The following is a 25,949-nucleotide window of genomic DNA, read 5'->3' as shown; positions in this document are numbered from 1 at the left end:
TTCTTAAATGATTCTTTTTTTTTTTTTTTCTCTCTCTGCCCTCCCCTTTCTGTGTTTTGACCCTGCTGTCTCCCCAAAGAGGACTGCACAATGACATGGAGAATGGGACCCAGTTTTACTATGCTGCTGGCATTGTGGCTGGTGTGTGGATCAGAACCCCATGGGCAGACCATGAATAGAGGGAGCCGCGGAGGGCAGAAAGTGCCTCTGGTTTCCGCCGTCAACAGAAGGCCAGCTCGGTTACTGAGGCACACGGGGAGGTCTCAGGGAATTGAGAGAACCACTCTGGAAAAACCAAACCTTCAGCCTCTCCAAAGAAGGAGGAGCATACCGGTATTGAGAGTAGCTCATGCCACCGCACCGCCAGCCTCGCTGGGCATCCATGGGGCCCCAGTAAGAACTCAGCAGAGCCCAGGAGCTCGGAGCTCTCCCCGTGAGATGGTCCGAGATGAGGGGTCCTCAGCTCGGTCAAAAATGTTGCGCTTCCCGTCTGGGTCCAGCTCTCCCAACATCCTTGCCAGCTTTGCAGGGAAAAACAGGGTATGGGTCATCTCGGCCCCACACGCCTCGGAAGGCTACTACCGGCTCATGATGAGCCTGCTGAAGGACGACGTGTATTGTGAGCTGGCTGAGAGGCACATCCAGCAGATAGTGCTGTTCCACCAGGCAGGCGAGGAAGGAGGCAAGGTGCGAAGGATCACCAGTGAGGGCCGTGTCCTGGAGCAGCCCTTGGACCCCAGCCTCATCCCAAAGCTGATGAGCTTCTTGAAGCTGGAGAAGGGCAAGTTCGGCATGGTGCTGTTGAAGAAGACCCTGCAGGTGGAGGAACGCTACCCTTACCCGGTCAGGTTAGAGGCCATGTATGAGATCATCGACCAGGGCCCCATCCGCAGGATAGAGAAGATCAGGCAGAAGGGTTTTGTGCAAAAATGTAAGGCCTCTGGAGTCGAGGGCCAGGTGGTAGAGGAGGGGAACAATGGTGGAGAGGCAGGAAGGCCAGGCCTGGGCAGTGAGAAGAGGAAAGAGGAGCAGAGGAGAGCCCAAGTGCCACCCACCAGAGAGAGTCGGGTGAAGGTGATGAGAAAACCGGCCACCACTGTGGGGGCCCCTCCCCCACCTCCTCCAACCCCACGGGCCACCACGCTGCCTCCAGCTCCGGTCACAACAGTGACGCGGGCCACGTCTCGGGTGGTGACGGCAGCTGCAAGACCCACAACCACCACGGCCTTTCCGACCACCCAGAGGCCTTGGACCCCTCGAGTGCACCTTTCTTCAGCCCCCCACAGGCCCCCCGCAACAGCCGAGGTGACCACTGCCAAGGGGCCGGTGGCCTCCGAGAATCTCTACCCTCCGCCCAGGAAGGAGCAGCCCAGGGAGAGGCCGCTGACCACTAGGAGGCCCAGCAAGGCCACCAGCTTCGAGGTCTTCACAGCTGCCCCTTCCATCGCCATCTCCGAGCCCAGCACCAGGGCCGGCGCGGGCCGTTTCCGGGACAACCGCACAGACAGGCGGGAGCATGGCCCCCGGGACCCCAACGTGGTGCCAAGTTCTCACAAGCCAGCAAAGGGGAAACCTCCCAAAAAGAAAGCCCAGGACAAAATTCTTAGCAATGAGTATGAGGATAAGTATGACCTCAGCCGGCCGACCACCTCTCAGCTGGAGGAAGAGTTGCAGCGGGGAAATATGCCCCCCAAAAAAGCGAAGGAGTCTAAAAAGCACGAAAAACTTGAGAAACCCGAGAAGGAGAAGAAAAAAAAGGTGAAGAGTGAGAAAGCAGACAAGTTACTCAAGAGTGAAAAGCAAGTGAAGAAGGATAAGGCTGAGAAAAAGAGTAGGCAGGAGAAAGAGAAGAACAAGAAGAAAAAAGTGGGGAGGACAGAGCAGGATGGCCACCTGAAACCCACAAAACCCTTCACTCAGAATCCCAGGAAGCTGGTGACCGACCTACTGGGGCCCTTTGAAGGCAAACGAAGGCTGCTTGTAAGTAATCTTCTCCTTGGTATTGTTCTGTAGGCTGTGGCAGTGTTAGGACTTGGAGTGTTATTTTTCTAAAATCACATTATTGGATAGCAGGCTATGGCTAAACAGGTAATCTGTCAGGAAGATCAGGAGGTTTGTCAAAGAAGGACAGCCAGGCCAGTAGCTCCTTTTGACTTAGATATTCTATGACTTAGATATTCTATTCTCTATCCACACAGACCCATGGCCCTAAGCAGTCGGTGACTGGGGGATCTTAGCCATCAGCCCAGGGAAGCACTCAGCTTCTTCTGTGCTCAACTTCTTCCAAACCCACCAGACCCATCCTCCTCTTACGACTCTCTTCCACAGAACAGTTCTAGATACACCTCCCTTCTGCCAAGTTCAAAGAAGAATAAAAGAATTAATAAAATGGAATGCATTGATGGCAGTCACAATTTAGGAAAAGGATTTCTTTCTGCATGAGCTTAAAAATTAGAAGCATGTGTATGGGAAAATAGCAGGTCTATATCAACAGTTAGATCTATATCAACAATTGGGAGACTCAAAGGGGAAAGTGTGGCAGCCTGGTTGGGGAGTGGGTATGACTGGTAGTGGGGAAGGGTCCTTGTTTGTCTGGCCCCACAAATATATTTTTAAAACCAGCTAGCTAAAATTTTTCTCCTAAAGCCTGCCTCCCCCACAACTGCCCGACTACCAGTAAGAAGCAAAACGAATGAAGTGTGGAAGCTGGGTTAATTGCTCCATTTTCTGATCCCTTAGAGGCATATTTGAATTTGGAGTCAAGATGTCATGTCAGTTTCTCCTGGGCCTCTAGAATGTGTGCGTGTGTGTGTGTGTGTGTGTGAAAAAAGAGACATGAGGTCCTATTTCTACTTTGCCTGTGATTCTGAGTGCCCTGGGTACTGAGCAAGTCCCAGGTCCATCTCAGTAACTCTTTTGGCCGTTCCTTGCCACCATCCAAAGAATGACACCAGAATCTAGTCAGACCCCAGAGGGCTTTGGGCAAGAATAAGCATCATCTTAAATGTATGGGAAATTTTTACCATCGATGGGAATGATTCATCTTTTCTCAGTGTCTCCTTGCCCTTATTTTAGTGCCCTTCTAAGATTTTGCCCCTAGCTTCTTAATGCTGCATTTTAATCTAGGCTGACTAGGAGGAAAAGGGCATGATGTAGTTAATTCAGAGAAATAGATCTGTAAGTTAATGCTGGGTAACCTGAGTCAGGAATAGTTTTCTCAGCTAGCTGGCTGGGAGGGAACTGCCTCATGCCAGTGAGGACAGCATCTATCCTGCTGCAGACACAAGGTGACTCCATGCCCTGCATTCCCACAGCCAAAAGAGATAGATGCTCATCTCTCAAGGCATCTCTCAGAGAGTCTTTTCATTTTTCTAACTAAATTTGGATTAATGATCTGAGCAAAGTGACTCTGGTGCCCATTTATCTTTTAGGGGTTTCAAAAAGTTCAATGTGCTCACTTTGAAATGTTATTCAGAGCAGAATCCCTTGTGATAGTTATCATGGATGGGGCTTGTCCCCAGATTCTCTTAGCTGTTCCATCTAGTATATCTTTGTAATAGAACAAAACCTAAATTTTGATTGATTCTACAGATTCATGTGTGTATGTATGTCTTGTTATATATATTTTGTATGTTGGTACTCATTTCTAACCAGAACCTTAAAGTAACTATATAAACTTAGGTTAGCAGAGGATAGGCTGACTATGAGAGTAGTTTAACAACTATTTGGTTATTGCCAGAGTACACAGGTTTGAATGGGAATGTTCCAGCCAAAAGCAGAAGAATCACTGATTTTAGAGTAGAATTCTACCTGGTACAGAACTGTTGGAGGCAGACTGCTCTCTTTGGGGTATGAGAAATCATCAGTAGCATTTTCTGTTGGTCTCTTTCTGAGTACCTGGAACTTTGTCCGGCGTGGTCAGGTTTTAACCAGGGGGGAAATAATCATGGGTAAAATGTCCGGATTGTAATTGTGCACCCATCTGGCAAATACTTCCACTGCCTCTAGCTCATGAGTCAGAAGAAAGGGGTTTTCATACTATATCCCTGATATTAGTCATGCCTTTCATTTCTTTCCACTCCCTTAGTCAGGGATTTGAAAGCCCGGCTGGGTCTTTTCTGCTTTTAACAGTATCCCTGATCATAAATTTCTAGCGAATGAAAACTCAGACAACAGCTTCTGCTGATGTCATGTGAGGCAAAACAGAAACCAGCTGGGCTTGCTCATGGCAGTGTTGCTCTTTGGGGTTGGACCAAGATCCAGGATTGTTATTAGAAAGAACATACCAACAGGAGGCATTTTAGCTTTGCGTTTCAGTCCCATGTGTGCCTGGCTGACGATCGTATCAGAACTGTGTTCTCTGAAGAGCTAATAATGTCGAAAATAAAAATGGATTAGAAAAGACATTATAAAATAAATGCAACAGAAAGTCAAAAGATGGAGAGGAATCTTTAACCAGACAGAGAGGAGACCAGTGTCTCTGGGAGAAAGATTTTGCTGGTGCCGCTTATCTCTTTTCCATTCATTTTTCCTGTCAAACATGGCTGATGTTATTCAGGAAGTTTCAGTGATTTAATTAATATTCATTAAAGCATAGCAGCCTCCAAGCTATTAAAGTACAGATGACAACATAGCTGCCCCCCACCAACTGGCCTCAACCTAACCCAGTTTGCTCAAACTGAAGTGAGATTTGCATTCCAAGAAATTGTGCAGGCCTTTTAGCTTATATTTCCAGATTTTCAGTAACCTGGTGCTCAGTGACAATAACCTAGTCCTTTGCATTTATTTATATCCTTCTTTAATACTTAACTACTTAGAGAAACACTAGCAGTGATGGTACAGGTTATAGTTGGATGAATAGCATCCTAGTGGTCTTCAGAGGAGCTACAGGTAGAGCTAGGTCAGAGGTCACACCTCCAAACCTTCTGTCTCTCAGCCTGTCAACCAACAGGGGCACATCCTGCAAGGTGCTTTGCGGAGACTGTGGATTAATTTTCACAACAATCCCATGAGGAAGAACTAATTAACTCCATTTGCAGAAGCTTAGACAGATTGAGAAATTTCCTAAGGTGTATAGCCAATACATGACAAAGCCAGAATTAAAACTGAGATATGTTTGATTTTAAACTCAGGGTCAATCACTTCCCCGTTCTGCCTTCCCAGGAATGTGAGCTTACTGTGGGCTTGTGCCATAAAGGGAACCAGAAACTGAGAAATGAACCTGTTAGTAATACAAATGTTTTAAAATTCCTTTTCGAATCTTGAATTACTCAGAAAAACAGTAAGATATACCAATTGTCAACATTTTGTGCTGGGCAACAATGTAGAGTTTCTGCCTTTAATACCCAGCTAGTTCTTTGTACCTCAACTCACTGGCTTTCCACCTAGTCAAGTGGAGAACAATAGATTGAATCCCAGTTAATCTAATCCCTCAGACTGATTGATGCTGGTCTGGGGATGACAAAATTGAGAATATGGATGAGTCTTTTATCATGGAAACATTGGAATACGTGGGGTATAGCCGAAAAGTCATCATGCTGTGCTCTGCGCCCATTGACCTGTTTGTCAATGAACAAGATGCCTCATCACGCTGAAATACACAGATCCAAGTTCAAGTATTCTTTGGAGATTGGATCTCCCGTAATTCAAGTATGTTAGTACTTTTAACCTTACTACAGAAATTTGGATATTGGGACAATAATCTACTTACTTGGTTTAATTTTAGAAAAGAATATAAACCTCCTATTTACTGAGGCAGACTACCAGCTGGAATGCCTTTTCTCAGAATCCTGTAAAAGTCTAATGTTTTGAGCTTAACACAATACTTGGAGTAAGCTGACTTAAAATATCCTCCCTCCAGCATCTTCCCACTCCCATTTGCACCCTTTACTTATGCAAACTAGCTTCCTTATAGTCTGAGGCTCCTTGTGCCAACATGCCAGTTGGAAAGTTGGAACAGAAACATAAAAAAGAACAACACAATTCTAGCTTCATGATACATGCCCTGATTTATCACCACCAGACTAGAAAGAGGCCAAGTGCCAGACAATAATGTTTACTAGGAAGTTCTGTGCTCAGTCTCTTCAGTCTTCTAAAATGCTCTTTTTAAAAAGAGGAGACTGGAAATGGTTACCATTTTAAACACTGTTTGAAGTACTGCCACGCTAGAAAATGAATGGGACATAGATGTCAATACACAGGGAAAGAGTCACTGAAATATGTTCGGATGATCAGCCTCCTTCACTTTGCAGCACTTTGTGTGCTGCAAACTCAAGGAGCAGATTGAATGTAAAGGAGAGTGTCTTTACCAATGGTGTGTGGGCTGCATCTAGCAGGGAACCACACCTCTAGCAGGAGTGATGGATGTAACCTGAGGAGCACTATGCTTCTACTACCTACTGGGCAGTAGTGGGGCTGGGGCTTCAGTGCCTTGATGAATTGGTACTGTAGTTATGGAGATGTGACATAAGCGTAAAACAAAATGGTAAATCAAGGAAATACATAAATTCCAGGTAAGCCATGCAGATAATAAGAAAGGTAATTAAAAGGAGAAAGTGATCGTTGTGGAATAGATGAGACTTTAAGGAGGATGCTGCATTTGAAGAATGACTCAGATTCTGATAAGGTGGAAGGGAGGGGAGGCGATTCTGGGTGAGAAGGGTGGCATGGATGAAGGTAAAGGAAGGAATGTGAGTGAATTATTCAGAGGCAGCACACATCCATGATGCTTTGGAGTACACTGCCTGTATATATTTATATAATATATATACTAATATGTACGCTTGATTCTCACTATTTTATGAGTTCATAGGGAAGTTGTTCCAAAGGTGAGAAAACCAAGGTTTAGAAGGTTAAAAGGCTTTGTTGAGGCTACAGAGTAGCCAGGGGTTGAACTAGGACAAAAATGCAGGTCTTCGGATTTTGACTACAGTCACCCTTTCTCTGTGCCCTTCAGGTTCCTCTCATTTCATAATTTAGCCCAGTCCAGCTACAGGGTGAAGAGGTCACATAAGGGAGGAATAGGAGGAAAGTTTAGCAAGAGAGAGCCTGAGGCCAGGTTGTGGAGGGCTAGAATCTAGGAAGTGAGTCATGCTAAATGAATGTCACCTCCCAGGTGGGTTAAGGCTTCCCTGGGCAAAGGGCTTGAGGTGAAAGTAAACTTCAGAGCCCTCTACTTATTTAAGTGCAGTTCCCACTGGGTATCCCCAGCCTAAGGCTACTATGTTCAGAGATACATGGGAGAAGCTGCCTGGCAGGATAAGGTTCGGTATGATTGTATATTCTCTGAAATTCTGTTATGCACAAGGGGAAGAAAGAGACCAGAAGGGGCTTTGAGAACTCTTAAAATCCTGTTATAACATGATCTGTCTGTGGACTGTAAGGGTCCATGAACGGAATGGAGTCTATGCATGGATCTGAAGTTTCAGAGCCAGGTAGTTATCAATCATCTAGCATATATTCTAAATATGAGCCTATCCTTCCTTGGGGGCTTCCCTGGTGGCTCAGACAGTGAAGAATCTGCCTGCAGTGCAGGAGACTGGGTTCAACCCCTGGGTTGGTAAGATCCCCTGGAGAAGGGCATGGCCGCCCACTCCAGTATTCTTGTCTGGAGAATTCCACGAAAAGAGAAGCCTGGTGGACTACAGCCATGGGGTCTCAAAGAGTCTGGCAGAACTGAGCAACTAACATTTTTACTTTCTTTCATCCTTCCTTTAGGTCAGGGAGTCCAAAATCATTACCAGGACATGTTACTTTCATTTTTTTTTTTTTTTTACTATTTTGTGTTCTCACTTAAATAGTCATTTTATGTATTTCAAAATAGTGTATCTATGAGCAAAGAAAAGCCAAAAATAAAAGACTAAAATACACCAACTGAAAACAAAACACCTGGATGTGGACTACCATCAAAACTAAAGAAATATTTTCAAATGCCATGTAGCTAATTAAAAAACTAACAAAGCAAAAATACCATCACTGTATCTTTCTATAGCCTCCTTAAATCTTTTTTAAGGCTAAGTGTGAATCAATGAATAAATTAAGGGAAAATTTTATTATTTTTCCTCTTGGGGAATTATATTTCTAAACCAAGCATTTCCTACCCACCCTGTCCATATGAAAAAGTACATAAACACAAAATCAAAAATAGATGAAATCATGTCTTCTTAAAATAAATAACAATCTGAGAAAACATAAACAAATGCTTCATCGTGGAAAAATCTTTGTTGATGTTCTACTCAAAAGCTATTGAACTCATTTTGATTTCCATGAGGGATAGTATTTTTGACAAGTACAGAGAATTCTTCGAAGGGAACGCCTGCAGGCCACAATAAATACATTTTGGACAGAGCAAAATAAACAGCAAAATGAGCTGGGACCAGATTTATTACTATCTTGATAAAGTATTTGATAAAGAGTTTAACATGGTGAGACTTCCCTTCTGCAAAATGCCAAGCTAATAGCCACAAACTTCAGGAATATTTTGTAAGGTTAGACGGAACTAACTTTTTTTAAGCACTTTTTTTCAAAGTAGAACAGTGCTTGATAAATTGATCAAATGAAAGGAAGTGTATAGATGGGGGAACTCTCTGGTGCTCCAATTCAATCCCTGGTCTAGAGGTTGGCCTCTGAGCTAATGAGAAGCCTGCATAGGGTGACTAAACCGTGTTTTTTGCAGACATCAGCCGATTAAGCTGTTTAGGGTTAAAGAGATAAAAAAAAAAAAATCTAGTCATCATCAGAATAAAATTTCATGTCCTTCCACCTCAGGGCAAACAGCACATGCCCACACATTCGTCAGACGTGCTACACAATCCTGGTTTCTGCTCAGGAAGAAGCTAGTAAAATTGGAGAAGACTCAGGAAAAGGCAACAAAAATAATCGCCATAGTAGAAAGGCTTCTATATCTGGCTAGATTACAGCGGTGAGGCATTCTTAGGGAGAGAGTTCAAGAGGAACCTTGAAAAATAAGAGTATCCTCATTTTATCCAAAATAGTGAAGTCTGTATTTTCCCAGATAGCTGGTGACTAAAGCATCTCTTTTTATTGCTCTGTCTTCTTTTTCCTCAGGGGAAGTGAAGGGGTCAAATTGAGTGAGAGAGACACAGGGGCTAGGTGAAAAATGCCAGGTTTGAATTGGAAAGAAGACTGAACAGAAAGAGAAAAATTCATGCTCTTGGAGAGTTTTAGCATCACAGACATCCACCACGAGCTGCAGGCCCAGTGTGACAGTGATTATGTTCTGAGACAGAACTGGGCCAAAGGGCCATTCTAAAAATTCTCTGAATTTTACCTAATGAAAATTCTAAGCCGTGGAGTGTTTCATAGTGCCCAAGACCTGGCTATGAAACTCAGCCCTGTAAGATGTGAAATAATAGTGGTAGCCACCGAATTCACGAGTGTCTGAGCAGCCAATTAAGGCAATGAAGATCAAAATAAAGGGAGAGAGATAGCATTTATTGGACAATTATTGCATGCCAAGTGTCATATAATGCCTACAACAAACAGCCTTGTGAAAGAAGTATTCCTGTGCAGAGTTCATAAATGAGAAAACCAAGATACATGGAGACTGATAATGAAGGCAAATGATAGTGGAAGTGAGTAGAAACTCTAAACTGTCTGGAATCATTTTTTTAAAAAGGCCTTTCCAAATGGTCTCTTTTGGCTTTAATTATGCTAACTATCCAACAAAATGATCCAGTTTAGGTGTCAGTCTAGTTTAGGAATGGCAACCTACTCCAGTATTCTCACCTGGAGAATTCCCTGGACACGGGAGCTTGGTGGGCTACAGTCTGTAGGGTCACAAAGAGTTGTACATGACTGAGCGACTAACACACACATCCTGTCAGTCACCACCAGCCCTGTAGTCTAGATCATCCCTTTGATTTTTCCCTCAGTGTGAAACTATCACTGTGAGTTAATTGTTTTGCTTGCTTTTGCCCTCCTCCAGCTGATCACTGCTCCCAAGGCTGAAAACAGCATGTATGTGCAGCAGCGAGATGAGTATCTGGAAAGTTTCTGCAAGATGGCCACCAGGAAAGTCTCCGTGATCACCATCTTTGGCCCTGTCAGCAACAGCACCATGAAAATCGACCACTTCCAGCTAGGTTCTCTGAAACAACTTAATGATTATATTACTGATTTTCTCTTAGCTAAGGTGGGGCATGCCTTATGGGAGAGGTCGGTGGGGAATCAAAAGGAAAATTTGGGTTTCCAGAGGGCTATTTTCTTGTGGTAACAAAGGTCAGTCTGCCTAACTACTTATATAACTGTCCTGGATGGTTCTGGCTTAAGTTTTGGACACTAAAATGAAAAATATGCAAACTGTCTACAGTTTGAAAGTCAGTAAGATGGAGGACAAGGAGAGAAGTAATTCAGTGGGGCAGGGTTGGGGAGGTATTCTGATATAGAACAGCCAGAGAGGTATTCTGACACTTTCTTCTGTATCCTGAGTCTTCTTGCCTATGAGCAGCACCATCTGATCCTCCTTCAGCCTCTATGCTGTAGGTAACTCCCTCATAAATAGGGTCCCACACACCCTTCGGAGTCCTTGACTCTGGCCAGGCTTGGGGAGAGTGAGCGGGGGCTGAGAGAAGCTGTGAAACTAAATGGAAAGTCACTGGAAATACGGACTGAACGGCGCCCACATCCTTTTGGAAAGCAGAAGAATTTGGCTGAATGTAGAGGTTTCACAGTTTTTCATATTAATGATGATGTGAGGCATACAACTCAGTGTTGGGCAGCTAAGGTCTCACTCGCCGCGGTTCTTGTGGGAACATGGCAAATTTACTGTGAGTAGTTATGCCTCATGGTCAGAAGCCCCAGATCTGATCCACCCAGTTTCTTTTATAACTATTACATCTCTAGAGCTTTATTTTAAAACAAAAATCTTTCTTTCTTACATAATTTCTCTACTTTTGTTTACTGTTGTTTCAACTATAATGAAAATCCTTTTTGTGTCATTTGCATATCCTGCATATTTTTCATAAAATATATTTTGTCTGAAAGCACATAAAACATACTTTTTCCCATTAGTTAGCAATTTGTGAGGGAGTGGGGGGCCTTACCGCGGCATGTGGGAATCTTACTTCACCTACCAGGGATCAAACCCTTGCCCTCTCCTGTGGAAGTACAGGATCTTAACCATTATATCACCAGGGAAGTCCCTCCATTAATTAACATTTAACTTCATTAAATATAACATGTTACTTCATGGATTTTTCTGTCACATACTCTTAGTGCTATGAACATGTATCGTTGTAATTAAGTCATGATAATGTCAGTTGATTTTTAACATAGTCTAGCTTTCTAAATCATATATATTTTTTTACTTTTGTAAAGACACTTAGTGTGAGATCTATCCTCAACTAATTTTTAAGTGTGCAATACAGTATTATTTACTATAGATACAGTGTTGGCCAGCAGGTCTCCCTAATTTATTTGGGTATGAAGTTTCAGCTGTGCATTCTCTATTTTTATTAGCTCATTTTTCCCTGAGATAGTTCAAAAGGAAAATAAATAGCATCCTTTCCAATGTCTTAGGAGCCCCTGGTGGCTCAGATGGTAAAGAGTCTGCCTGCAATGCAGGAGACCCGGGTTCTACCCCTGGGTCAGGAAGATTCCCCTTACAATGCATATGTTTTTCAAGGAGAACAAAAAGAGAGAGTGTTCTTACCAACAACAACCAATAACCATACAGGCAAAAGACACAAAAGAGGTTCTAGAGTCAAAGAGGTTCAAATCCACAGTCACAATGTATTTGCATGTAACCTTGAGCTAGTTAATGGTAACCCACTCCAGTATTCTTGCCTCGAAAATCCCTTGGACAGAGAAGCCTGGCAGGCTGCAGTCCATGGGGTCGCAAAGATTCGGACACGACTGAGCTTTATCATCTTTATCATCATCTTGAGCAAGTTACTTCCTAAGTCTCAGCTTAGAACATGGTTATATGCATTTCATAGGTGATGATGAGGATTTAATGCTGTTACTGTGGTCAATGAGCTGTCAGAGGGCCTAGAGCACTATAATTGAAAAATACTTGTAATTGCTTTCTGCTCATTAACAAGGAATCCTCACAGCTGCTCCTCAGGGTCAGGCTGCATTAATCCTGTCGGTGACAAAACTGAAGGCCTAGAGACTAATACTGCAAAGCCACATATTTGGTGCTTAACTGGGAGTCAACCTTTGGCTTCCAGTATTGTCAAATGGTAGCAGGAGCCAGTGAGCTTGATTATAATCCAGATGTCTTGAGAGGAAGTAGGCATACAATCCATTACAGAGACTTGCTGGCTGGTGATGAAAGGCTTCCTCCACCAGGTGTTCCTGGTGGCAAATGTGTCACCCATCAACTCACACAAAGAATTCTCGATCCTTATTTCAGAGAAGTTTGGAAAAATCATTATGTCTTCCACCTCGACCTGTGCATGGTCCTAACTGCTACAAACATCTGGTGCTGCCTTGGCAACATGTTAGCATGAATCCTGCTGTCTTTTAGACATCTGGATTGAATATGAACTGTAGAGGATGAAGATTTTCTTTTCTGCCTTATTGGAAGTCAGGTATTGTGATTTGGGTGTTTGCCACTCATTGAATGGCAGCTTGGACATGATTTGGGGGGCCTTTGATTTTGTTCCTCATCTAATTCCTGGAAGGCCTGTCTCTCCTTGTGTCATGTCCCAGGTTACCCTTATGGGAAAGGCTGTAATGCATTCAGCCAAAACTGGGAGTCAGCCATGAGAAAATAGAAGTTGGCATGCGCCGTGGTCTCAGTAAACCAATCTCCAGCCTTGACCGATTTTCAGTTGGAAATCTATCAGATGGCCTTACTTTCCTTAAAAATAAATCAAGCACTCTCTACTCTTCCAGACTTTTACGGGGCCTTAAAAACAAAGGCCCACATCCAGCTGCAGTGTAGGCTGTACTCACCAGCTGGTCCATCTTGCTAAATGTATTTGAATTATACGTGATGGACCTACAAACACCAGGAAGAGTTAAGATTTCAGTCATTAGCCTAATGAAAGTTATTCATTCTTAAGCAAATTCCAATGCAGAAGAAGCCTATCCAGTTTTGGCAGTCCAGAGTATATTAAATGTGAGGGTTTAGAATGACCTAACATACACACACACACACACACACAAATTAAAAATAAAGAAAAAAAATTTTTTAAGATAAAATATAGAGTGACCTAACACATAAAGGCATTCTTAATTGTCAGACATATTTAAAATATCAATTTGAGATAGGAATATTGGTGTCTATGCTAAGAGGATGGATTATAGAGGAAGTTTGTCAGGTGGGAAGGAGTTGCTGGCTAAAGGCATTTTATTAGAGAATGAAAAGAGAAGAGGGAGGAAAACATAGCGGGCATGTGTATACGTATAGATGCTTCCCTGGTGGCTCAGACGGTAAAGCGTCTGCCTGCAATGTGGGAGACCCGGGTTCGATTCCTGGGTCGGAAGATCCCCGGAGAAGGAAATGGCAATCCACTCCAGCACTCTTGCCTGGGAAATCCCATGGACGGAGGAGCCTGATAGGCTACAGTCCATGGGGTCGCAAAGAGTCGGACAGGACTGAGCGACTTCACTTTCACTTTCTTTCATATATGTATATTTATATGCTTAGCAAAATATATAGGTGAAAAATATTTTTGACGCTGGTATTGATCACTAAACTTTAAGAGCTAAAACATAGGACATTTTTGCGGGGGGAAAGGCAATTTTTTGATAGCTTCTTCTAAAGGAAGGAAAAAAGGAAGGAGGAAGAGTTGGTGGAAGTGGAATGTGGCAACAAGGAGAGGCAGTACTGATTTCTTATTCATATGAGTAGGGAATTTCTAGGTGAGTCTCTGGAGTAACTTTTATACCTGAGTCTGATGGAATCCATTTCAGCCTATAATACTCTGTCTTTGATCCTGTTGAGAATTGTCCTTTATGGACAACCTCACAACCATCTGGATCCATAACAAGGCAGAAATACTGCTTCCCCACAGAAGCATCTGAAAAATTGACCCTTTGGCCCAATTCCTCCCTTCTGCAGTGGTGACAATGCCTAGCAGCTGCCTTCTCTAGACCCTGCCATTCTGTGCTAGGAGACAAGGCTGGGTGAGTGATCAGACTTCCAAACAATGCCTTTGGTGTCCCTCTCTGTTTGTTCAGGTTTTGATTATCACTCTGTCCCCTAACTTGTGTCATCACCCATTGCACTGCCTCTAACATCAAGCTTATCGCTGTCAAGATCAACCCCTGACAAGCAAGGGGTTAAAAGTGCCTGATAAGTCAAGTGTATAAAACAAGCGCTTGAAGAATGTGTGAAGGGACAAGCTTATCCAGTTGCAGTTATCACAGTATTGTATGTATCACAGAGTTTTGAAAAGGGAGCGGATTTAAAGGAAGAGCCTTGAAACTGAGTAGATTTTTTTTGATAGATGATGACTCTATCAAAAGTACTTTTTGTTTTTATTCAGTTCTTTAAACAAATGATACGTTTTTTGGATTCCAAAGTCAAACACTATATAAAAAGGCATTAACAGACAAGTCTTACACCCATTCTTGACCCTTATTATTCTCTGCTCGCACAGTAATATTTATGATTCCTTGTTAATCTGTTTAATGGCCTCTTTATGCAAACACAAATAAATATAGATACCTATAATTCCCCTTCTCTTTTTTAAACAGAAAAGTGTTTTATTACCTTGAGTAGGAAAAAAAAATTTTTTTTGTTGAAATATAGCTGATTTACAATGTTGTATTAGTTCCAGGTGTATAGTGAAGTGATTCGTGTATATATAATTATAAACTCTTTTTCAGATTCTTTTCTGTTACAAATTATTACAGAACATTGAATTCAGTTCCCTGTGCTACCCAGTAGTTCCTTATTCTTTTTCCCTTCTTTTTTTTTTCCTTGTGTTGTTTTTTTTTTAAATTTTATTTTATTTTTAAACTTTACATAATTGTATTAGTTTTGCCAAATATCAAAATGAATCCACCACAGGCATACATGTGTTCCCCATCCTGAACCCAGTCAGTTCAGTTCAGTTGCTCAGTCGTGTCCAACTCTTTGTGACCCCACAGAAGCATCTGAAAAATTGACCCTTTGCCTCAAAGGGTCTGCAGCATGCCAGGCTTCCCTGTCCATTACCAGTTCCCAGAACTTGCTCAGACTCATGTCCATGGAGTTGGTGAGGGCATCCAACCATGTCATCCTCTGTCGTTTCCTTCTCCTCCTGCCTTCAATCTTGCCCAGAATCGGGGTCTTTTCTTATGAGTCAGTTCTTCACATCAGGTGACCAAAGTATTAGAGCTTCAACTTTAGCATCAATTCTTTCAATGAATATTCAGTACTGATTTCCTTTAGGATTGACTGGTTTGATCTCCTTGGAGTCCAAGGGACTCTCAAGAATCTTCTCCAACACCACAGTTCAAAAGCATCAATTCCTCGGCACTCAGCTTTCTTTATGGTCCATCCATACGTGACTACTGGAAAAACCATAGCTTTGACTAGACGGACCTTTGTTGGCAAAGTAATGTCTCTGCTTTTTAATATGCTGTCTAGGTTTGTCATAGCTTTTCTTCCAAGGAGCAAGCGCTTTTAATTTCATGGCTGCATTCACCATCTGCAGTGATTTTGGAGCCCAAGAAAATAAGGTCTGTCACTGTTTCCATTATTTCCCCATCTATTTGCCATGAAGTGATGGGACCAGATGCCATGATCTTAATTTTTTTGAATGTTGAGTTTTAAGCCAACTTTTTTACTCTCCTCTTTCACTTTCATCAAGGGGCTCTTTAGTTCCTCTTTGCTTTCTGCCATAAGGGTAGTATCATCTACATATCTGAGGTTATTGATATTTCTCTGGGCAATCTTGATTCCAGCTTGTGGTTCATCCAGCCTGGCATTTTGCATGATGTACTTTGCATATAAGTTAAATAAACAGGTGACAATATACAGCCTTAACATACTCCTCTCCCAATTTGGAACCAATCTGTTGTTCCATGTCCGGTTCTAACTGTTGATTCTTGACCTGCATACAGATTTCTCAGGAGACAGGTAAGGTGGTCTGGGATTCCCATCTCTTGAAGAATTTTCCACAATTTGTTATGACCCACACAATCAAAGACTTTAGCATAGTCAGTGAAGCAGAGTAGATGTTTTTCTGGAATTCTCTTGGTTTTTCTATGATCCAGCTGATATTGGTAATTTGATCTCTGGTACAAATATTATATATCTGTTTTGTATTTTTTTTTTCACCTAAGTGTATTTCCCGGAGATCTTTTCTTATGAGTACACAGAGATCTTTATCATTCTTCATTAAGTCATACTGAGATTCTACCATAGTTTATTTAACCACTCCCTTTGTTGAGTAACATTTGGATTGCTCTCAGTATATTGTTATTATAAACAATTTCAGACTTAACCTTGTACACATATCACTCTATGTATGTGGGTATTTCTTTACAATAGATTCTGAGAAGTAAGATTGTTGGGTCAAATGGAAAGTGTATCTAGCTTTGGTAGATATCACCAAATTTCTCTCCATGTAAGTTGTATGATATTGCAAAACCACCAGAAATGTGTAAGAATGTCCATATCTCCAAACATCTTCAACAGAATGTATGATTAGACTTGTGAATGTTTTTAGCCAATGCTGTATGTGAAAAATGGTATCTTAGTGTGGTATAGAATTGGGTTGCATTTCTCTTTTTATAAATGTGATTGAAGATTTTTTTCATATGTTTCAGGCAACTTTATATTTTGTTTTTAGTGTCCTTTGCTTATTTCTCCATTGGGTTGTTGGTCTTTTTAATCTCAATTTATAGGTATTCCTTATAAGATACTGACCCAGTTTGGGGGTGGAGTTCAGGAGTTTGTTTTAAAAGTGTTTCTCAAGTGATTCTGATTTGCAGTTAAATTTGGTCTAGAGCAGAAAGTTGAGTGGCAGAGAGAAGGGAAGAGAGGTCTAGAAATGTAGATTGGCACCCAATTTTAGATAATTTCAAATACCAGGAGAGAGAATTCAAACTTAATTTGGTAAATTAAGTGAAGTCACTAAAGATTTCTACACATATTTTTCAAAGAAATTTCAAATAACTTCTTAGGTTTAGTAGTCAGTCTGTAGGACAGAAAAGCCCCTGACAGGACACATTCTTCATGGATAAGACAAATTGTTCGTTCTAGGGACCAAATGCAAGCTTCAGCTTTGAGATGAGAAATGGCCAGGCTAGTGCCACATACTCATTCAATTCAGTCACTCACTCATCCCACAACTGGGTGCTAGGCAGGGAAACAACTCACTCATAGAGTAAAACAGAAGGGAACAAGCAGATTGACAACAAAGTTAGTTAAATTTATCCATTATCAACTAAAAACAATTCAGCCTCTGCTGGAGTCTTTACTTCCAGATTTATCCAAAATGCAACCAAGAGATTTTTGGTCTATATTGACTTCTTGAATAGGATAATTATATTTTAAGTGCCTTATAAGTATGTTTTATTTACATTGTGCATTACTTCAGGACAGGGTTTATTAAGGTCTGGTGGTGCAGCAAAGTCAGAATGTCAAAGGAAAATGGAATATATTACTCATTCATTACCCAAAGAGGAAACTGCACCACACCTCACAAGGTCATGGGAGGAACACCAAGTTTTGGTCAGGAAGCAGAAGCCAGAGTGAAGAGAGAGCCTAGACCATGGTTATTATTGGGGTTTCCATGGGAAACACAAGGTGTTCACCCAGCTGGTTAGGCTTGGGGCTGTAGGGTATTACCTAATTGTCCAGTTCCTGGCCCTGAGACAACTGATTGGTGCTCCTCGGACCATGAGCCAGATACATCTGGGTCCAAGGATTGTAATTTTACATGCACTCCAGGTGCTCATGATGAAGGTATACAGTGAATCCTACTTTGAAAAACTGCCAGAGCAGATTTGGAGCTCCTGAAGCAAACAGAGAGCTGAAGTTGTCCCAGGACACTGGAGGAATGGCCTGAATTTAGGGATGAGAAGGAGGAGGAGGAGAAACCATGGGTATCACAGAGAGGCAGCAGTCACAGCTGGAGGCTTTAGATACAATGCCTGGCATACAGTTCGTATTTAATAAGTTGCCTTTGAAGCTGAATTTTTCTGCAGTGTCATTGCTGTCTATAGTCAGACATGGAAAAACAAATACATGAAGAAACTTACTACTACCTGAATTTAACCACTGACTTTTTGGAGTTGGAGTTCTTAAAGGGTGAGAAACTAGGCAAGTGCTTCATTTATAGGGCCAGTCCTCATCAGCACACAGCAAAGCTTACCCTCCCTGCTGTCCCTCCTCAAAAATCTTAGGTCCAGGGGCAGATTCTGTGAAATGACCAAATCCCACAAAATGGGCTTGGATCTATGAATCATTTTAGCTGGATTGGGACCATGTGGACAATTTATAGGATGTATTCTAAGGAAATGGCAACCCACTCCAGTGTTCTTGCCTGGAGAATCCCAGGGACAGGGGAGCCTGGTGGGCTGCCGTCTATGGGGTCGCACAGAGTCAGACACGACTGAAGTGACTTAGCATTCTAAGGAATGTTTGCTTTTAAACCCTGTCACTAGAGACTTTGGCAGAATCTGGATAAATTTAATAAGAAGTTTCAAATGAATAAAAGCAAAAATGAATGTATGTTGAGGATTAAAAATAGCAGTTCCTAGGTTCAAGATAAAATCTGATTTGTACAGTGTTAAAATCAGAACGTTAGTTGTTAAAGATGCTTACAAATCAATTTTATAATGATTTCCTTCATCATCATGCTGCTGCTACTGCTAAGTCGCTTCAGTCGTGTCCGACTCTGTGGACCCCATGGACGGCAGCCCACCAGACTCCCCCGTCCTTGGGATTCCCCAGGCAAGAACACTGGAGTGGGTTGCCATTTCCTTCTCCAATGCATGAAAGTGAAAAGTGAAAGTGAAGTCGCTAAGTCATGTCTGACTCTTATCGACCCCATGGACTGCAGCCCACCAGGCTCCTCCATCCATGGGATTTTCCAGGCAAGAGTACTGGAGTGGGGTGCCATTGCCTTCTCCGATATTAATATTATTAATCACAAAATAAAATATGCTCCTTGTTAAAATTTAAATAATATAGGCTCACATAAAGTAAACAAAGTTTCTACCTTACCTCTTCTCACTCCCCAGAGACAACTATTATTATTAGCTCTATGTACTTCTGGACTTTTTCCTATGTATATTCCCATATGGATGTATTTTCTTTTGCTTTATTTCCTTTTAACCAAGAATACCATCATACTTCAGAGAAGGAAATGGCACCCCACTCCAGTACTCTTGCCTGGAAAATCCCATGGATGGAGGAGCCTGATAGGCTGCAGTCCACGGGGTCACTAAGTCGGGCACGACTGAGCGATTTCACTTTCACTTTCATGCATTGAAGAAGGAAATGGCAACCCACTCCAGTGTCCTTGCCTGGAGAATCCCAGGGACGGGGGAGCCTGGTGGGCTGCCGTCTATGGGGTCGCACAGAGTTGGACACGACTGAAGCGACCTAGCAGCAGCAGCAACAACATCATACTTCATATTTTATTCTTCAAGTTGCTATTTTTACACAATAGATAAACTAAACAAAAACCAACAGCATGAAGAACCTAACAATTCTTTTAAATTAACATATTTTATTAATGATAGTATTCTTTCCCCTCTCATTATGATCTACTTGGGAGAATCAAGCTTCTTACTTATATACTTTCAACAATCTTAATCAAGTAAACCAAAGTAATACCTAAATTATAATTGCCCCCTTTATATCAGTAAAAGCAGAATAGTCTGTGATACTTAGCTACATAAGCTTTGTAGCTACAATATTGTGTTTTTTTCTACTGTAGTACTATTCATTGGGTAACAGTGTTGATAATAACCAATAAATTTCCTTCTGTAATAGATTTATTATTACATATTTGCTAACTTTAACATTTGTAAATTTTTTTAAATACAGGGGATTATTCTACCAATAAAAAATTTAATAAGGTTGAGGGAAGCACTGTGACCTGTATGGGAGGAAAGAAGTAAATAAGCCCTTCTATTACTTCCAAGTGTTTTCCAGGCATGGTATTAATAGTTTGTCATGTTCATACTTCCCATTAACCCAGTGGCACCTGCAGGACCCAGTCTGAATTATAGTAGTTCTCAGGCTTGATGTTTGAAATATATATATATATATATATATATATTAAGAACTTCTATAAATTGGGTAACATTTTACTTAACCTTGTATTCACTTACAAAATTTATCATATGAATAGATTGATTTTTTGGAGTCAAATGACCAGATTTGAACATAGGCTTTTTATTTTTCTCTATGGCAATGACTGGAGAATTCCATGGTCAGAGGAGCCTGGCTGGCCACAGTCCATGGGGTTGCATAGAGTCGGACACGACCGAGTGACTAACACACACACACATAGCAATGATGCAGTTCACTGTGTCCCAAAAAAATGCTCTAATAAAAGGAAGGAACACACCAATTTTAGAGTTAAATAAATAACTAAAACTAAAATAAAATTTTAAGTGAAATAAAGCTTAAGCAAAGAATCTGGGTCTGTTCCCCTGGTAAGTCACAGTAATGACTCATCCCCAGATTGAGTTGGCAGTCTTCTTCCAGGAATGACTCAGTAGCTTCATTCGAACATTGCTCCTTCTGATTCACTATAACCAGGGTGGGCAGAGATGGGGTTTGATCATCTTTGGAAGAGTGACTTTCAAAATGAGCTTATTTATTTATTTGTTTCTATATTTGTTCACTTTGGAAACATTGGTTCAAACAAAGTACTATTTGAATGTGTGCAACTAATGAAAGCAGTTCTGATTAACTCGGGATGGAGGCTCAGATCCTCCACCCTTTGGTTCCCACTGATTTCTGGTCACATCCATATTTATTCACATTTCATTTGCCTTAAGACAATGAGAAACCTATGCGAGTTGTGGATGATGAGGACTTGGTAGACCAGCATCTCATCAGCGAGCTGAGGAAGGAGTATGGAATGACCTACAATGATTTCTTTATGGTGCTCACGGACGTGGACCTCAGAGTCAAGGTATGGGTTCCTGTTTGGGATAGTCAGTGCCATTCCTTAAGAGAGAAACTCATTTTGGGGGGATCAGTGAGTCTATTACACATATGACTGAGCACAAATTATTTCATAAATGGGAAATTTTGGAAATGGTCCAAATAGTTACCACTGTCCTCTAGAATTTGTGGTCTATGGAAAATATTGGATTGGATGACCCCCTGTAGCTCAGTTACTTGACTCAGACTAAATTCTTCTGTAACATTAAAGTCATGCATTCACCAGACACTTGTTGAATAGCTATGATGTGTCAGACCCTGGTGATAAAAAATGAAGAGCATTTAGCTTCTGTTTTAAGAAAACTCAGATTTAATATAGGCATACTCTGGAAGAACCTGGAAATTTATCTCCTGATTCAGCATGGGCAAGACGGTAGGGCTTTACACCCAATATCTTCCTATGATAGGGACAAAAGTTCTGAACCATGAAAAATTATGCCATGTAGTCATAATAATAATAATAACAATAATAACTAACTTTATTGAGTTCTTTCATTATGCCAAGCACTCACCTCAAATGTTTACAATTCTTATCTCAAACCTCTAAGAGAAATAACAAGTATTATCTTTGTTTCAAAGAGGCCAGGAATCTAGAGTCGTTAAGTAACTTGCCTAACTTCACCCAGTTAATGTTAGACTTCATATGCACACAGATTGGTTCCAGAGCCCATGCTTACATGAAAATCCTTAGGAAAAAGGCTGCCTGGGCTATTAGAATACCTGGTTCAGCCTGAAGCATTTTTCTGGATCTGGAGAGAGATCCCTTCAATAATTCATTCTGCTTTTGTGTTTTGCCACCTCTAATGTGAAAGGTTGGACTAGATGATCCCTAAGGTGTCTGCCAGCTTACACATTTCATGATTTACTAAAGTCCCATTGAGGGCACAGCTCCAAGCCATGTCCAGACTTCTCTCTCTAGCTTACGCTGATTACGCTCAGCCAGCTCTCAAATCCATTTCAGGTTGCTGTTCTAAGTCCAGACAGCTTTGAGGCAGGAAACTGAATTTCATTATCCTTAACTTAGATTTCCAAAATTTTTTTCTGAGGATACATTAGCAAACATGACCTAATTTTAAGTAATGCTCACTCAATAAAATAGTCCCTGGGAATCACAAAGAGTTTATATAGATTGTTTATTCATTTATTTATTTGCTTTTTTGGTTGTGCCACAAGGCATGTGTAATCTTCCCCCAACAAGGATCAAACCCATAGCCCCTGCATTGGCAGCATGGGGTCTTAACTAACCCTGGGCCACTAGGGGCGTCCCATGTAGATTCCTGATGACCACAGAGCAGGCATCCTTCTGGTGGAAAATTACCTTTATTGCTGAGGTCAGATACTCTTACATGTTCTTGCATTTGATTTTTTGTGTTAGGTACAGAGTTTCTGACTTTCCAATCGTGTAATGAACAGGAACCAGGTTAGTTCCAGAGATAGGGAAGTAAATCTAGGATATGTGTGGTGAAGAAGGCATGGACCCTTTCCAATAAAAAGAGTTAAGAAGAAATCCTCATGGAAGGTAAAGGAAGTTGTTTCATGGATTCAGAACCTCAAAACATCAGCAGAGGTACTATTGCAGGAGAGAGTTTATAAACGAATGAGCCCTCCAGGCTCTGTTTTCCCCAGAGCTCCCATGAATTCTCCCAGGCTCTCCACCCTTTGGACAGAGGGAAGAAACACCTTTAATGCATTATATACTTCTTACTTTTCCTTCAACAGCAATATTATGAGGTGCCTATAGCAATGAAGTCTGTGTTCGATTTGATCGATACTTTCCAGTCCCGAATCAAAGACATGGAAAAGCAGAAGAAGGATGGCATCATTTGCAAGGAAGACAAGAAGCAGTCACTGGAAAACTTCCTATCCAGGTACATCTTTGGAGACACTGAGGAAGGAGGCAGGAGAGCGTTCTGAGTGAGCTAATGAAACCCCAGAGAAACACAAAGCAGACGTGTCTGTTCAGGGTGACCTTCCCTGTGAGAAGGGCAAGTGTCTGTGCTTCACAGCACTCTGCCCGGTAGGCTTATTCTTGTCCTGTTGGAAGTGGCTCTGGCTGCAAGGCTGGCTGGGATCAGATCCAAGCTTGAGTGTCGATTTGGTGGCTTTGGATAAGTCTTTTCTTTCTCTTCTGCTTTTTTTTTTTTGGCACACTGATACATACTTCTGATTTTCTGTGAGGGTTAATTCATTCAGTTAATTTGGGGGGCTTTGTATATTGTATTTATATTTATTGGGCCCTTTCTAGTTCCAAATGGGATTTGGAACACTGCTTGATTTTCTGCTTCCTTCCAACTCTGCAGAGAACAAAAGTTCCACTAAGACCTTAAAAGGAGAAATTCTCTTGACCCAGATGCCTGATCCCTTGGGGAGTGTGGTTTGTTGAAAACCCTTGTAGGGAAACTCCGGTACATACACAAAAAAGTGTTTTTAAAAAAATCGCTCTACTTTTTCCCTTCTTCATCCCTTCTCTCATGATGGATGAAAATTCTACAGATATTTGGGACTTTAAGGGGTGCAGGGATGCAGAAATTTCACCTACAGCAGCAAAAATTCTATGAGTAAGAAATAGATAATCTGAATTCCTCTAGATTCGGGAAGCTTGGGTCTCTTAGGAAATAACATCATGATGCGTTTTAAAGAGCATAGGACTCACCATTCATCCAAGTTTTCAGTTTATAATTTTCTAGATATGTTGTCTGGAGAAGGCAATGGCACCCCACTCCAGTGCTCTTGCCTGGAAAATCCCATGGAAGGAGGAGCCTGGAAGGCTGCAGTCCATGGGGTCGCTGGGGGTTGGACACAACTGAGTGACTTCATTTTCACTTTTCACTTTCATGCATTGGAGAAGGAAATGGCAACCCACTCCAGTGTTCTTGCCTGGAGATTCCCAGGGATGGGGGAGCCTGGTGGGCTGCCGTCTATGGGGTCGCACAGAGTCGGACACGACTGAAGTGACTTAGCAGCAGCAGCAGCAGATATGTTGTCCCTATGCTTCCAATTAACCTGCCTTAAAAATCTCTCACCCATGAGAATAACAAGAGCATGTAGCCCTACCTCCACTCCAGTGTTGCCGTAATCACCTTTTGTGCCAAGCACTTCATCTTCCTTCCTGTTGTTTCACAACAATCCCATGATCTAAATAGTGTAACTATTCTCACACTAATGGAGACCACTGAGGCTAATGGAGATCAAATAACTTTCATCACTGAGTTAGTGTTAATAATGGTGAAATCTCGACCTCTTTGCACCGGTGCCGAATCATATCTTGGAGACAGAGTTTTGGGTGTCAAAACAGTCATTTTACATTTACCATATTTCTTTCAATTGCTTGAAATAAGCACAATCTTTCTGAGTATTTAAATGATCCATAAATTTAATAAGTTAATGTTGTAAATACAGTGAAGTTTTCTCAAATGTTCCAGTAACTGTATATGCTTAGTAAGATTTCAACCTAAAACCATACAACTAAACCACTAAACCACGTACTCAATCACACTTCCTAGTTTGGAGTTTCAAGGCTATCATTTCAAGCCAGATACTCTTAAGTTTCACAAGAACATAAATTCATAAAGAAAATCAGGATCCTTCTTAGAAAAATATATTATTACTATAATTTTGATTCTTTCCAAACTTCCTCTTCTTAATTCTAAATCTTCCAGGACTGAAAGATGTATACCCATTGAACCAACCCATTAAACTCAGATAGCCTGATCTGTAAAGCAGACAGTTATCATCTAGCTCATTGGTATTATTTAAAAATCAGGATTTAGGCCAGCCACGAGACCTGCAGTTCCAGACATTATGATGAATTATTCGTGCCATTTCTGGGCAAAGGTTCTTTTTATAATCACAATGTCACGGGTTTCAAAACTTCAAAGGAAAAGCTGGCATTATCTCACTTTTGTTCACTCACAAAGCTTGCAGTGCTCGTTCAAGTTGATCACTGATTTGCATTTGCATTTTTTTTTATTCTTAAGAAATTATACGTATTTTGCATCTAAAGTCTTTTGAACTAGATGAGGTCCTACAACACACAAGCAAATGTATTTTCCTTCCAGTGTAAAAGGCTACAAGTTCTGATATTCACTGCTATTTCAGGAATATACATTTCTTATGGATATTCAGAATGGCCTATGATTATAATTTAGATGTCCTATGGCTATCTATGACTTATGGTCACAACTCATGGAATCATTGTGCTGATAATTATCATTGATCTTAAAAATTAAAGTGGGATAGTATATTACTTAAAGGCATGATTAAGACAACCCTGAAGTTGATTCTTGGTTTTCCACTTATCAGCTGTGTGACCTTGGACTTACTGCTTAGTCTCTTTGGGATTTAGTTTTTTCATTTGCAAAATGGAGATAATAAGTTTATCTATTCTTAAGATCATTATGAAAGGTAAATTCAATATTAAAGGTAATAATAGCCTAGAACTTAGCACAAAGCAAGTAATTAATAAACATTGGTTATTAGTAGTATTCAGTTCAGTTCAGGTCAGTTCAGTTCAGTCACTCAGTCGTGTCTGACTTTTTGTGATCCCATGAACCGCAGCACACCAGGCCTTCCTGTTCATCACCAACTCCTGGAGTCTACCCAAACCCATGTCCATCGAGTCAGTGATGCCATCCAGCCATCTCATCCTCTGTCATCCCCTTCTCCTCCTGCTCCCAGTCCCTCCCAGCATCAGGGTCTTTTCCAATTAGTCAACTCTTTGCATGAGGTGGCCAAAGTATTGGAGTTTCAACTTCAACATCAGTCCTTCCAATGAATACCCAGGACTGATCTCCTTTAGGATGGACTGGTTGGATCTCCTTGCAGTCCAAGGGACTCTCTCAAGAGTCTTCTCCAA

At 41.5% G+C, this 25,949-nt stretch overlaps 1 protein-coding gene across 1 annotated transcript in view; it reads left to right on the top strand.

Moving 5' to 3' along the window:
• CCDC80 (coiled-coil domain containing 80) overlaps positions 1 to 25,949 on the top strand; it is a 36,125-nt gene that overhangs the window by 1,284 nt on the left and 8,892 nt on the right. The window contains exons 2-5 of the mRNA XM_010852753.1: positions 80 to 1,980; positions 9,947 to 10,103; positions 20,926 to 21,062; positions 22,814 to 22,962. Of these exons, the coding sequence (XP_010851055.1) occupies positions 91 to 1,980; positions 9,947 to 10,103; positions 20,926 to 21,062; positions 22,814 to 22,962 (2,333 nt within the window). The 5' untranslated portion in view covers positions 80 to 90. The remainder of the gene's footprint in view (positions 1 to 79; positions 1,981 to 9,946; positions 10,104 to 20,925; positions 21,063 to 22,813; positions 22,963 to 25,949) is intronic.

Source organism: Bison bison, unplaced genomic scaffold (genome assembly GCF_000754665.1).
Source record: "Bison bison bison isolate TAMUID 2011002044 unplaced genomic scaffold, Bison_UMD1.0 scf7180017864314, whole genome shotgun sequence".
Taxonomy (NCBI): domain Eukaryota; kingdom Metazoa; phylum Chordata; class Mammalia; order Artiodactyla; family Bovidae; genus Bison; species Bison bison.
Note: the sequence above shows the minus strand (reverse complement) of the source record. Positions and strands in the feature narration are given on the sequence as shown.